Raw genomic sequence first — 12,705 nt, forward strand, 5'->3', positions numbered from 1 at the left:
TTGCTATATACTGTACAGTATATAAAAGTCAATTTACTAATAGAAACCCCGAATATATTTAATTCAAGACTGGATGTTTTGGCAGGAAACCTTTTTTCAATGCTTTAATTTAAACAGTTAATAACACATTGCATCAAAATTTTGGATAGATTAGAAGAAAAACATACATGGTTTGTTGTTTAAAGGAAGCTACTGTTTCCTCTTTATAATATGTGATAAAAATTTTGGCCTTGTATTATCTACGGAAATATCACAAGGTATTTGGTTTACTGCTGTTTTGAAATATGATTTGTCTTTGCCAAACATAGTCCTTTTTAAAGTTCCTTTAACATTTTTTTCTTCCATTAAATAGACCTATCTTTCTATAAGTAATAGTTGACTTACTGTAGTTAATGCTACACAACCGTAATCAAGGGACTTAAAGCAGGCCAGTCCCAGTCCCATTTTACCTACTTCACTGCTAGAAGTTGTGTGATGTTTAGTTGATTCACATAACTGGGAGATGATGATCATTGAGACAATACGAGCTCTCAAAGTCTTCCGTTGTCACATGTGGTTTGCAACATTGTACATTGTACAATGGCAAAAGACTTTCTTGCAAACTATGCTTATTTTTATACAGAATTTGATACAATGCTGTAAAAATAAAGTCTGGAAATCAGGTCACAGATATACAGTGTTGATTTATTGTCCTTTCTGTGTGTCATAACAGAAGGCAAGCATATGAATAAAGCTTCATAGTTCATAGTACAGTACATTTAGAAAGCATGGCGAACCTGCAGTATTTTTCAAACCAAGCTGAAACAGGTTTTCCTTTCTGTTTTCTAACTTGTATTGGAAACTCTCTTAAAACCCTTCTTTTGTTTCCATCTTTATAGTGAAAGTGGAGAGATCACAGGTCAAAGGCTGCAACATAATCTTCCAAAGGGTTAAGCTTGTCTTTGGAAAAAATCTCAAATCTCATTTTACTCCCTAACAATTTGGAAGATCCAAATTGATGGTAAGCACTCACAAAAATCTGAAAGAAATAGTATAGTCCAACATGGACTGGCAGACCTTACTGCCAGCTATTTTTGTTTTGTTAAAGATGCCCACAAGTGGAATCAGTCGTTACCACATTCCACATTTGAGAAAAATAAGAAACTATTAGATTAACAGTATTTTCCTAAGTCACATGTGTTTTATTTTGGGAAGGTATCTCTAAATATGGACACAGTGCCCAAAGTTCCATATAAAATACCGTATAATGAGAAGCTTAAATTGTTTACTGTCCAGAAGTTAATTTTATTTGCTAACAATGCTATTTCAATGTGATATTTTGTTGTTCTCTGTGGTCTCGGTGGAAACTGGGAGGATGCTGAAGGGGATTAGACATGCATGCTTCATGTGCTGCTAATGCTCTGACTTGTGCATGTCGAAATCATTCTTCTGCTAGTGTGTGGGAGCATGAGATTTGCCAAACAAGGGGGCATTTCAACACTGTTCTGTTAGATTTGCAAGGTAGTCATCAGGTGCCAGGTCTAAAACCAAAGGAATGAGAAAGAGTTTTGCAAGAACCAAGTACCAGACTGATAAAAACAAAGTTAAAAGATTGAAATGCCACTGCATGACTGCTTCAGTATTGTAAAGTTACCAATAGGCAGGCACCTCTAGGGACCTTCTCCCACACATGTCCTAGCAACCCTACATATGAAGAGGGAAAGAGGTGAATTGGTGTTGGACGATATATCACATTAAAACCAAACATTTCATACTGTTTTTAGTGCAGGTTTCAATAACCAGACTTAGCTTTATGACGTTTTGTCTAGGAGTGTGGAGTAGGTTTTGATGCAGGATGAAAACAGTGCCATCTCTCGTGATTTGTATTTTGCAGAACAAATGCAGTTGTGACCATTGCGGGGTTCCGAGCGGGCTCGTGCCCTCCTCCGCTCCACCCCGCTGGTTCGTCCCGCAACACCTGGGGCACGAACCCGGGTCTTCAGCTTAGCACAACAGGGAACCAGCCGCATGAGCTAAAGGAGACCTCCCTCAGCCCAGGCGGCTGAGGTCCCTGCTACGCACAGGGAGGGTGATGACGTCACCATGTCCAAACTAGCTCCACTACACAGTCAGAGTTGAAATCAGTGGAGCTAAGTCTGGGACCAACCCAGGATTGAAAAGACAAGTGTGTAAGGGCCTTTAGACCAGGAAAGGACTCTCTTAGCATTTGTGCCAGTTGCATTGTACCAATTGGTGGGCTACTAAAAGTCATAAATGAACAGTACATCTTTAATAACATGGTGTATTCTTTTAAAGTTGGGACAGAATATTAATACATAATTAGATTATTACCATTATATAAATGCACCCTATAGCCAAGACAACAAGTTTTGTATAATGAAGTAACATAATTTCATCTGTAACTACAGTAACTTACAGTAGATGGCTTGATTACACAGACGTCATAAGAAGACAGGGATACACTACACTAGGATACACTGGGAGAATGTATTTTGTAGATATATTGTATTAGAATAGACACAAAAAGCATTCAGAGGAAGTCAGGGAAGATATGGGTTTGGACAGGTGACGGATCAAAGATAATTCTGGAGTTCTCGGCAGAGTAAGGAGAGATGGTTATAGAATCAAGGAGAAAAGAGACGAGCGAGATCTGTAGAGGGAGAGTAAGGAGATGCTACACTTCATAAAAGATATAGAAATCATCTCCATAATGAGGGTTGGTTTCAACAGGTAATGAGTTAAGAGTTATTTTCCTAAACATATTTTCGTTGCTGATATATTTGAATTTTGTCAGACTGATAAAGCCAAATCCCTGCCCCTTTAAGTCGTTACTCCAAAAACAATTACCAGCATAATTATAGCTTAAACAGAAAATACAAATATGATCATTTATTTTCGTCATTGTTGATGTCCTGAAGTCAGATTCGTAATTCATGTTTGAAAAGCAGAAGATCAGACTGCAAAAGTTTACATTGGCTAAAACAAACAAATTCGACTCAGTGGGTTATTCTTAGTGTAGCCATCATCGTGATTCTTTTAAAGCCTTGCCAGTAATTGTTCCTGAATGCTCCAAAGGAAATTGAGCTGATGTTAGACTGAGATACAGTCCCGGATGTTTGTTGTTCATTTGGTCAAGAAAGGGAGAGAAAAAACAAAGTAACATTTATGTGCAAGGGAAAATCTCAGATGTTTCATGGAGGCAAAGTAGGTGGTGTTCCCTGGGTGGCAGTCTCCCAAGTGGCTGCTTCATTGATAGCTCTGTTATTTTTTCCTCAATAGATGGAACTGGAAACGAAAGCTGCAAAACAGGTTAAAGACATACAGTAGCGTCAGAGTACTGTGGAAAGTCATTCTGAAACATCTTAGAGGTGGACGTGTGGAGTTAGCATGCCTCTCTGAAATTACAAAGAAACTGAAGAGTATGGTCCTAGAGAGAAAATGAATGAACAGAAACATGAATAACCACAAATGGAACCACAAAGAACTCATCATATTCCTCAAATCAATTAAAACAAGACCCATTTGTTCCAAAAGTGCTACATTACATTCATGTAAATATGTCTCCAAATAAACCTAGACCATTAGGCTCCTCATTGTCCACATTGTGTTGTGAGAAAATGGCATTCCCTATTTTTAGATGAATTCGAAAGGTTTTTTACAAAACTCACAAAACATAAAAGGACAGACAAGGAATTTGTGATGGTAACACAGCATGAGACTTTACATTTCAAAAGGTAGAGACAGGCTTAATTAAATAAATTATTCAATAATCCAAGACAGCTGTTTCTATTATTTTATCAGCACATCAGAATTAAGTTGATGCAAAGCAAGAGAAAAAAAAACAATAGCACATATGGTTTTATTTATCTTGACCTTCCTTAAACTGTGTGACTTCATTAACATGCCAAAGGATTCTGCCTTTCAAAACATTGCCTCAGTCTTCAGAGGTGCATTACAAGTTTTCTCCAATATTTTTTTTCAAAATTGAGATTAGCCAACTGGCTTTCTGTCATCTATTACCTTTGTTCTCTTTATAATAGATACTTCAAGGTGTTTCTAAACATGTTTAACAATTTTCTCATCTTGTTGATGTTGGAAACTGAGACCATAAAATACGTGTGAACACAAACAAAATTGTTAAAAAATTATAACAGTAAATTGATCACAAACAAGTTTTTCTAGATGCTTACTCTACACACACTAAAAGATCTTTTAAAGATACACTGAGCTGGACTGAGCTGTTTAGAGGCCATCTCATTAAAATGGGATTTTCATTCGATTGATTTTCCTGCAACACGTTTTTTAGGGGGCAAGGACATTCTGGAAATTAACCTAGATTTACAGTTATCTCAACATCCAGATTTACAGTTATTGTTGAACAGGTGACTTGGAGACATAAGATAAGCATTTATTTCTATTGATTTAAAACAGGTACTGTATGTTCCCAAAACATCTGTCATGCTTTACTGTAGGAACATTAATCATATTTAATATAAAAATCTAAGCACTATGTTAATAGTCCTCTGTGTCAATGAAAAGACATGGTATGAAATGATGCAAATTTAAACCACTGCAGATTATATTGTGACTATTGTACAGAATTCATCTGCAAAACCAAATTCATCTTATTTGTAGATGAATTGGTAGATTTTAAAAAGAGTCTGGGTTCTGAAACTCAGAAACATTGGGATAATGTCTTTTTCATTTCCTTTACTTCATGTTATCGTATAAAAACCAAAAACAAAACAGTTTGGATTTTTCAGTGTGTTAAATTTTTGTGAATTTAATCATGTACACTATCTTATTTGTATGTAATTAATCAGTACATATTAGTTATGCAGATTGGAACTTCCTAAACCAATGTTAATAACACAAGGAGAAATTCTTAGTTATATCTGAAAATAACATTTCAAATGGACATAAAATTTGGATATCACCTTTGGATAACTGATTAGGAAGGTGGACTTTTTAACACATTCATACAAACTCAGCTGTTTTTTCATATCAGTTAGGTTCACTAATGCAGTAAAACTGACTTAGGACTGAAAACACAGGAATCCAGCAATTACAAATGAGCAGCCTTAAAGATTACTTTAGAGACAACCTTCAACTTCTCACTGAAAGAACTGGTCAATGTGTTTTTCTCTTTTGCAAAAGACACTACATTGTGTACATCAGAAATTTAAATTCAGCAGAGAATATTATGTCTTTGCATTCTGATAATGTATTTTATAAATTATTCTATATAAATGTAATTAAATAGTAGGAAGCAGAGATTGCTAAAGCACTCAACGTTCGCATTAAGTGTCATGTCATCACTACATAAGGTGCCTGTCTACAGTTACATACCTATCTATACAGTCCAGACTGATGAACAAAACATTATATTTCCACTTTCAAACATCTTGAGACAAGCACTTTGATAAACCTTCAATAATAATTATTCCTGACTTCCAAGGGGAACAGAATCATGCAACACACAGTTTCCATACAAACAGGTTTTATGTCAACAATATTTTGCCATGCATGAATAATATTCCAGACAATCTCTATAAACACTTTTTTATTTAATTTGACTTCCTATGCAAACACCCCCTGTCCTTCTCTAATTGGCAAAAGGTCAGAAATTCTACAAGACTCTTTTCAAAATCTCATTCAATGACATTGTGCAGCTCTTAGACAACAGCAAATAAGACACAATAAACAGATACTCTTGACTAAATAAGGGGGTCTTTCGCATTAAACTGGGAGAGATGCATTACATCCTAGTATTTCTTCCATGAACACCGGGCATTGGCGCCTTGCCCGATTTGGGAATGGAATCAACAGGATTAGGAATTTCAATCTTTTCAAGGTTTTGTCCCAGCTGTGTGAGTTTTTCCTTCAGGTGATATCAAACGAGCAGTCACTTATCTTGTGATATAATGTGAAAACTGAATTACTGAATTACAGGAAACAGTGCTCGTGACTGGCTGTACTGTAGTATTTGTGCCTTTTTACTCAAGTGATGTTATAACCTTCTTCTGGAATGCACACACATTTACAGACAGAGCAAATGCTGTTTGTGAGTTAAAAACCGTCTTAAGGGATCTGTAAAATGGGGAGGATAATCATAGCCTTTTAAAAAGAAAGCTTTGTAGCATCTCACCATATTTCTGAGGTTTGCGGTAGCCTAACCCACTACTATTCCAGTTTTACTTGAAAATGGTGTTGTTTTCATTGTAGGTGGGCCCCGTGATATAACAGCCAAAATGCATTTGTTTGTTTGTGGGGACAGATGTGCAACAATAAAAGTTGTAAAGGAAGAGATACCTTTCTGTGCCAAATTAACAAGGTAACTGTAATGAAACATTTAATAAAGAACATTTCAGTTCCTTGGGGTAGTCGATGCCATGGAGTCCTGAAGAAAACGAGTGCTCCCCTAAAACATTAATCTTGTTGGAAGCATCATGGTGCATAATATCTCAATGAAAATAGAGCTCTGGAATAGTTTTCATTTGCCAAAACCCCCAGCTTGTTTAGTCATACTATGCGTGCTCTTAAATTTCCACATGTATTTTCTTGGATTTGCGTGGGTTATTCTGTTTCATTCGAATTCTCCACCTGTCTGTTTCCAGTAACACACTGGAGGAATGGGGGATACAGCTGTCTACACAATGGCCGGAACCAATGACCCTAAAGCCCTTCTCTATCCTTCTATAAGGAGGGAGATGAGAGAAATGGAAACTGATTAGTTTAGCAGCAGAAACTGTGCAGTAATATCCTGGTTGACATAATCTGTGCCTCATTTGCTAAATACCTAGCGTTTCTCATTGAAAAACTGAGCCCAGTTTGTGAGAATTGCAAATTCTCTGCTAGGCTTTCTGAACCATCATGAATACTTTTTATGAACAAAAGGTCATACATTTATTAGTTGAAAAAAATAAACCCGTATTCCCTTTCTTTTATGTGTAGCTATGTTTCCTCTACCATTTTAAATCAGAATCAGAAATTCCAGGAGAGACAACTATAAACTTATTAAAGAACAATGTTTCTGTCACAAAATGTTTAACACATTTCTACATCCTATTGTGTTGGTTGCTACAGTAAATGTGTATTATACTTACAAACAAAATGACTAGTATTTTTTGAGGAAAGTCCAATACAAAGAATGCAATATTGAATGAAGAAGGGTATTAATTAATGTATAAATATGAAAAAACTTTATATTTCCATCCTCAATTATAGTTAAAAACGAGACAAAACATGCACATTAGATGTTCTAAGTGTAATACTTTAATGTCAGTGAACAGTATGCAAAAGAGAAAATATGCAGATAGCTTTTTATGTACATATCCAAAGTTTCATATGCATACAGGATTCAGAACTGCACTGGACAAAGTAGGCTAGAGAAAAAGTTTACATTTTCATGATTCCTGAAGTACAGATGCTTAAACTTAGTACAGTTCTCAAAAAAGCTAATATAAACACCAAATGTGTCAATTTAATTAAATTAATTCATCCATAATATTTACATTTTAAGTTAAAAATGTACACAAATAGTTATACACAATTGAGAACATATAGATATGTTACTGGATATGAAACACTAGTAATGCATAAATTCTAATCTCAAGAAAATAAAAATGATGGAACAAATCAATTGTACACAGCTAAGCAGCCCAGCAATAAATACAGTACAGCAATTTGCATACTATTTATAAAATTGGAATTCCTGTGAATCTTTTATGCAAATTAAGGTTTTTAATGTTTATTGTCTTCTGCCTGATAATGTTATTTACCTACAATAATTCATTTGTGCTAATTCAGGAAAAATCATGTGTTACAATGTAAAATTAAAAACAAATACAGATTAATTAAACATGAAATGCACACATATGAATTAATAGTATACTATGGTGTATTGTGTTATCCTAAACATTACAACTCGACTAAATGTTTTTGAATAAAATATTGACTGTAAATCACATGTGAACAATTTATCATAAAATGTACCTCTCACATAAAGCAGTTACTGTACAAAAAAATGTTTTCTGGGGTGTCATTTTAACTCACCTTCCCTTGCTTGGATTAATTTTTCTATTGTTTTTTTTTTCTTTCCCCGCTGCTTGCTCGCAAAAGTTTGATTTGGGACAAGTTCTCAAGCATTTCATAGCTGTGTTGTGATGCTTCTACTGTGAGAAACACTCTTATAAAGCACCCCAGTTAAGGCAGCCCTGTCTCTCTGTGTGTGGGGCAAGTTTTTTATCGGCTGTGTCACTGCTACCCCCTTGCCCTTATGATTTATCCAGGCAGGCTGATGGGGAGACTGATACCTCAGGAAAACTGCAACACATCAAGCCTGTAAACAGCTCCTCCCTCTCCCATCAGTCACCTTGGCTTACTGGAAGGCAAAAGAGGAATTCCAATGGGCTGCTCCCTTGGTAGGTTACTGCTGGCAGCCTGCCATTCAGCGGAGCAGTCTCTGAAAGTGTGGAGCCTCACTGCAGAGGTCTCACTTGCCTCTCGTGCAAGAGAACACTCAGCACGCAGCGCAGGGGGATCATAGAATGAGAGAGGCAAACGTAAGACCTGAACTTGTTAGGTCAGCCACCCCTGCAACGTGGACTGAAAGAGAAACGTACTGTAAGTGACAGATATTGCAGCCGGGGAGCTGGGATTGCTGTGAAACAGTGGTGGAGGTAGAGGGAATGATGAACGCTTATTGAGACCAGCTTTGCTTAGATGTCACTGCTGTTGAGTGCCAGTTCCTATGCTGTCACCGGTTCCAGCAAGTGGTGAAGCTGTGGACTGGGGCAACAAGAGGATTATATCAATGAACCAGAAGAGCAAGAGAGCCCACATGGTGTTCAGCTGGCACAAACCCTTCACTATCCTTGCCCCATGGAGGAAAGGTACTGTATGCCACAAATTATTATTTACTATTCTGTGACTTCAGACTAAACACATGCCTCTAGGTTTGCAGCACCAGATACCAGCTGTCTTTACTAGCTGGGCTTCAATCACGGTATGGGCTTGTGCGCGTGTGTGTGTTTTCAAGCTCCCAGAAAGACTAGACATTTCAAACAGGGTGTAATTTCTGTCTTTGATGTGCTGGCTGCAGTGAAAATGATAATGTTCAAGATGCATTTAAAGGTCAGACTTGGCTTTGTGAAGGTTTGGGGAAAAGCTTTATATTTTACCAGAGAAACTCCCTTCAAGTCTAAAAAAGTTTAGTGGCATCAAAAGTCTTTTTTGGGGTGAAGGGTGGGGGGGACTGCAGTGTAGAGGCTTTCCTGTAATTGTTGTGATTGTATATATATATTTTTTCCTTTTAGGAACCGTCTTATTAAATGAAAAACAGGCATTTTGTGCAACATTCATATACAGTAGTATCTCACAGCTTATGTTTATGTGAGATATTGGCTTTTGTAAAAATTGTAGTATTGATTTGTTTCTAGTGCTGTTTATTCAACTCAATTCAACAGTTTACAAAATTACAAAAAGCAAAATATCATGTTAATTCCACAAAGCACAATGTAAGATCAGAAGAAAAATATTTTATATATGCTGTATATGGCCTTTTCCAGACTGCTAAGTGATAATACATGATTTATTATCATATTAATAAATATGATAATAAATCGATGCTAGAAGGATATTGACTAAAATGTGTTTTCTTTACTTTACAGCAAGACAATACAAGTAGCTTTTGATTCAAAACTAACTAAATAATACCTTTGTGGATCTTTTTATTTTGATGGTTTAGTGATCCAACATCATAGCATGAACTAAGGTGAAAAGGCTTAGATTCTTTTGAAGACTGCATTGATCTTCCAATCAAAGTAAAATAAACCACAGCCATGAATGTGTCCTTAAGTACCAATTTTCCACACTCAAAAGACACACTTTGCACGAATTACATTGTATTGACTCTTATCAGAATAAACATTAAGGCTATGCATTATTTGACCGACTATTTTAAATAAGACTCATGCTGATGATATTTGAACTTTACAGTAAATAACATACTGTAGAAATCTTTTAGTCGACTCAAGACTAGGAAGAGTCTTGCTCATTAAGTAGCCTGTGAGATGTATAAGAGGTCTAATAGAAGAAACTGCTGGTGAGACAGTTCTCTTATTTTGGAACATTAATGGTTTTGAAACAGTTGTATTACACTTGTAAATGAATCTTTATATTAGATTACTCTCTTGCCATTTAATGTGACTAGGTTTCAAAAGGATAACATTTGTCATTAAGTAGATCATCTCAGGTTTTGCATGGAAATGTTGTCTCGATACCAAGCTGCTTTCTGTAGGATATGAGTCACTGTGCCAGGGTTAAAGTGAATCACAAAATTAATCCCCTTTCAATGTCAATGGGAATCTAAAACCTTATTTCCTTTAGGCAGGAAAGTTTCCTGGTAGTTTCCTTAAGCTTCCCATATGAGGAACAATGTTTTGACTTAGAGGGTTCTCAGCATGTATTTTGGCTACAGACAAGAAAAATCCCAAATAAATTAACAAACCTACAATCTGTGCCTGGCTCCCGATTCATTTCATTACTGAGTTCAAAAGAACTCCTCTTTGTCATTTTTCATGCACAAGTAAGGCTAATTATGCCTATTTTTTCTGCATATGAGGATTGCAATTGGCTGAAAGGGTAGATCCTTGGTGGTTGAATATGAAAAATGTTCATGTTTTTAATTAAAGTTAATTGAAGTATTCAAGGAGTGCACCAAATGATATAAAATTAGGCAGTTTTCCATGTTTTCTTATTTTATCTTGTAATGTGTTGTAGTACAGAAACATAAATTATGTGGGCGGTGTAGTTGTTGCATGACACTGAAATGTTGCTGCTTTCCAATTGAATGTAAAAGGTACAGCTTGGCCTTGGCTTATAGGTATAAACCATGAGCAATCATGATTCAAAAACTAGTGTAATTCAAGACGTTATGTTCACGAGATGTCTATAACACTACTAGCAGTATCTAAAAAAGGTCAGTTTGTACCAGAGCCATAGAAATCCATGAGATCCGAGATCATTCTGGTTTCTGTAACATTAAATGGATAAAGAGCATATGATTTCCCCCTTGAATAAGACACTGTTTCCTCCCAGGGATTACCCCCCAGCAATGCTTATACTGTACTTATATATTTCTACAGTATGCTTATACAGCTGGGTGGACTGGAGCTGTCAGAGCAAAGTACTTCACTCGAGGTGCAACACCAGTGTGTTGAGTGGGGACCTAAACCCATACCCTGTCAAACAAGAGATCAAGTGCTTACCTACTACACTTCACTACACAACCCCCGGCAGTACAAAGAACAGCTTGAATCCTAAGAAATTAGAAGAAATCTGGCGTCATGTGTTAATGTTTTGCAATATGTGTGTCACCAGATGTTTGAGGCATGTTGCTGTCCATTTTTTATCATTTGATGGTTCAAAACAATGGCTGACAAATGCAATGCTACATACAGTACTGTACAGTACCAGATAATCAATCATCAAATACCTCATTGTATACTACGGTGGTACTGAAAGGATTACTACAATTACAATGAACATTACTAGTCTTTAGGCAATGGTCTGTCCAACTCCATTTGCAGTTAATTTTTTTTTTGTCATTTTACATCAAGGCTTTTTAATTGGCTGGTAAGAAGCTGAATTGGATACTGTGTTTTGAAAAGGTTTAAAAAATTAAAATGCTGCATGAGTCTCCTTTCCTGAGAGACCCAGTCACTGCAGTGATTCTTAACCAACACCTCATTCAGTGTCTGCTGTTTCCTTAAACTGGCTGACCTGGCTAAACACCTTTGTCTTCATGCTGAAAGCTCTTTTTTAACCATCATACCCCCCCCCCCCCCTTCTTTAGTTGGTATGACTTGTGAGAATTCTATTCTATAAGACTATTTTCATCTTAGAAAATGAATATGTAACTGACAGGGGTGATGAAAAGTAAAATACAGACTATGGTACTTGTAGTCTGTTAGGCTCTAATTTACCATTAACATGATTTTCTGAATGATACTGCTGTTGTAAAAGTAAAGGCTTTGCACAAAAAAATATAAGAAACGCACGTTTTACCTCAGCTGGCCTGGTTGGCTCTCCAGGCCAGAAGACAAGAAGACAGTAATAGAAACTGAAGGCTGAGGAGCAAGCTCAAAATATAAGGTATTTTTATTTCATTTTGCTATCCGAGGAAATGAAAAGTACTTCCTGATATTCCAAAATAATATAATTATATAAGTGGTTGTGATTAAACTAATTTTTATAAATGTACACATTGATGTAACTATTGATTTACTGAAGTAGACCATTCCCATATCCAAGTCATACTGGCTTAGTTGGTTTCCATGGCACTAAGTGGGCAAGAGAATCTCCCTTCCTCCTGGACAGGATGCTGGTTCATCACAGCAATGTGGGATCCCATTTATACAGCTGGGTGGACTAGAGCACTTGAGGAAAAATGCCCCCATGATTTACTTAAGTAGACATTCTCAAATATTCTTTCTGGCTTCAAATGATTGGCTGGAGCACAACAGTAGAATTACACTGAGGTATTAGCCTACAGTAGGATCACAGGACAAATGCAGAATCTAGTACTACTCTGATACTCATAAGGTGTGTGACCTGATTACTGTTTACCAGTTTCTCTGTCAATGATTTTCTCAGTTAAAGGCACTTTTTACTCCAACAAAAAATTCTACCAATTGCTGGTGA

The 12,705-nt window shown here is 36.4% G+C and overlaps 2 protein-coding genes across 2 annotated transcripts in view; one reads left to right on the forward strand and one right to left on the reverse strand.

Moving 5' to 3' along the window:
* The window catches only part of hells (helicase, lymphoid specific), a 35,326-nt gene extending 27,154 nt beyond the window's left edge, over positions 1-8,172 (reverse strand). The window contains exon 1 of the mRNA XM_088917072.1: positions 8,056-8,172. Within this exon, the coding sequence (XP_088773198.1) occupies positions 8,056-8,153 (98 nt within the window). The 5' untranslated portion in view covers positions 8,154-8,172. The remainder of the gene's footprint in view (positions 1-8,055) is intronic.
* Positions 8,173-8,455: 283 nt separating this feature from the next.
* Positions 8,456-12,705, forward strand: part of LOC148834910 (uncharacterized) — a 30,016-nt gene continuing 25,766 nt past the window's right edge. Inside the window, exon 1 of the mRNA XM_088916339.1 lies at positions 8,456-8,894. Within this exon, the coding sequence (XP_088772465.1) occupies positions 8,753-8,894 (142 nt within the window). The 5' untranslated portion in view covers positions 8,456-8,752. The remainder of the gene's footprint in view (positions 8,895-12,705) is intronic.

The sequence above is a fragment of the Atractosteus spatula genome, chromosome 5 (assembly GCF_055471065.1).
Source record: "Atractosteus spatula isolate fAtrSpa1 chromosome 5, fAtrSpa1.hap1, whole genome shotgun sequence".
Classification (NCBI taxonomy): Eukaryota; Metazoa; Chordata; class Actinopteri; order Semionotiformes; family Lepisosteidae; genus Atractosteus; species Atractosteus spatula.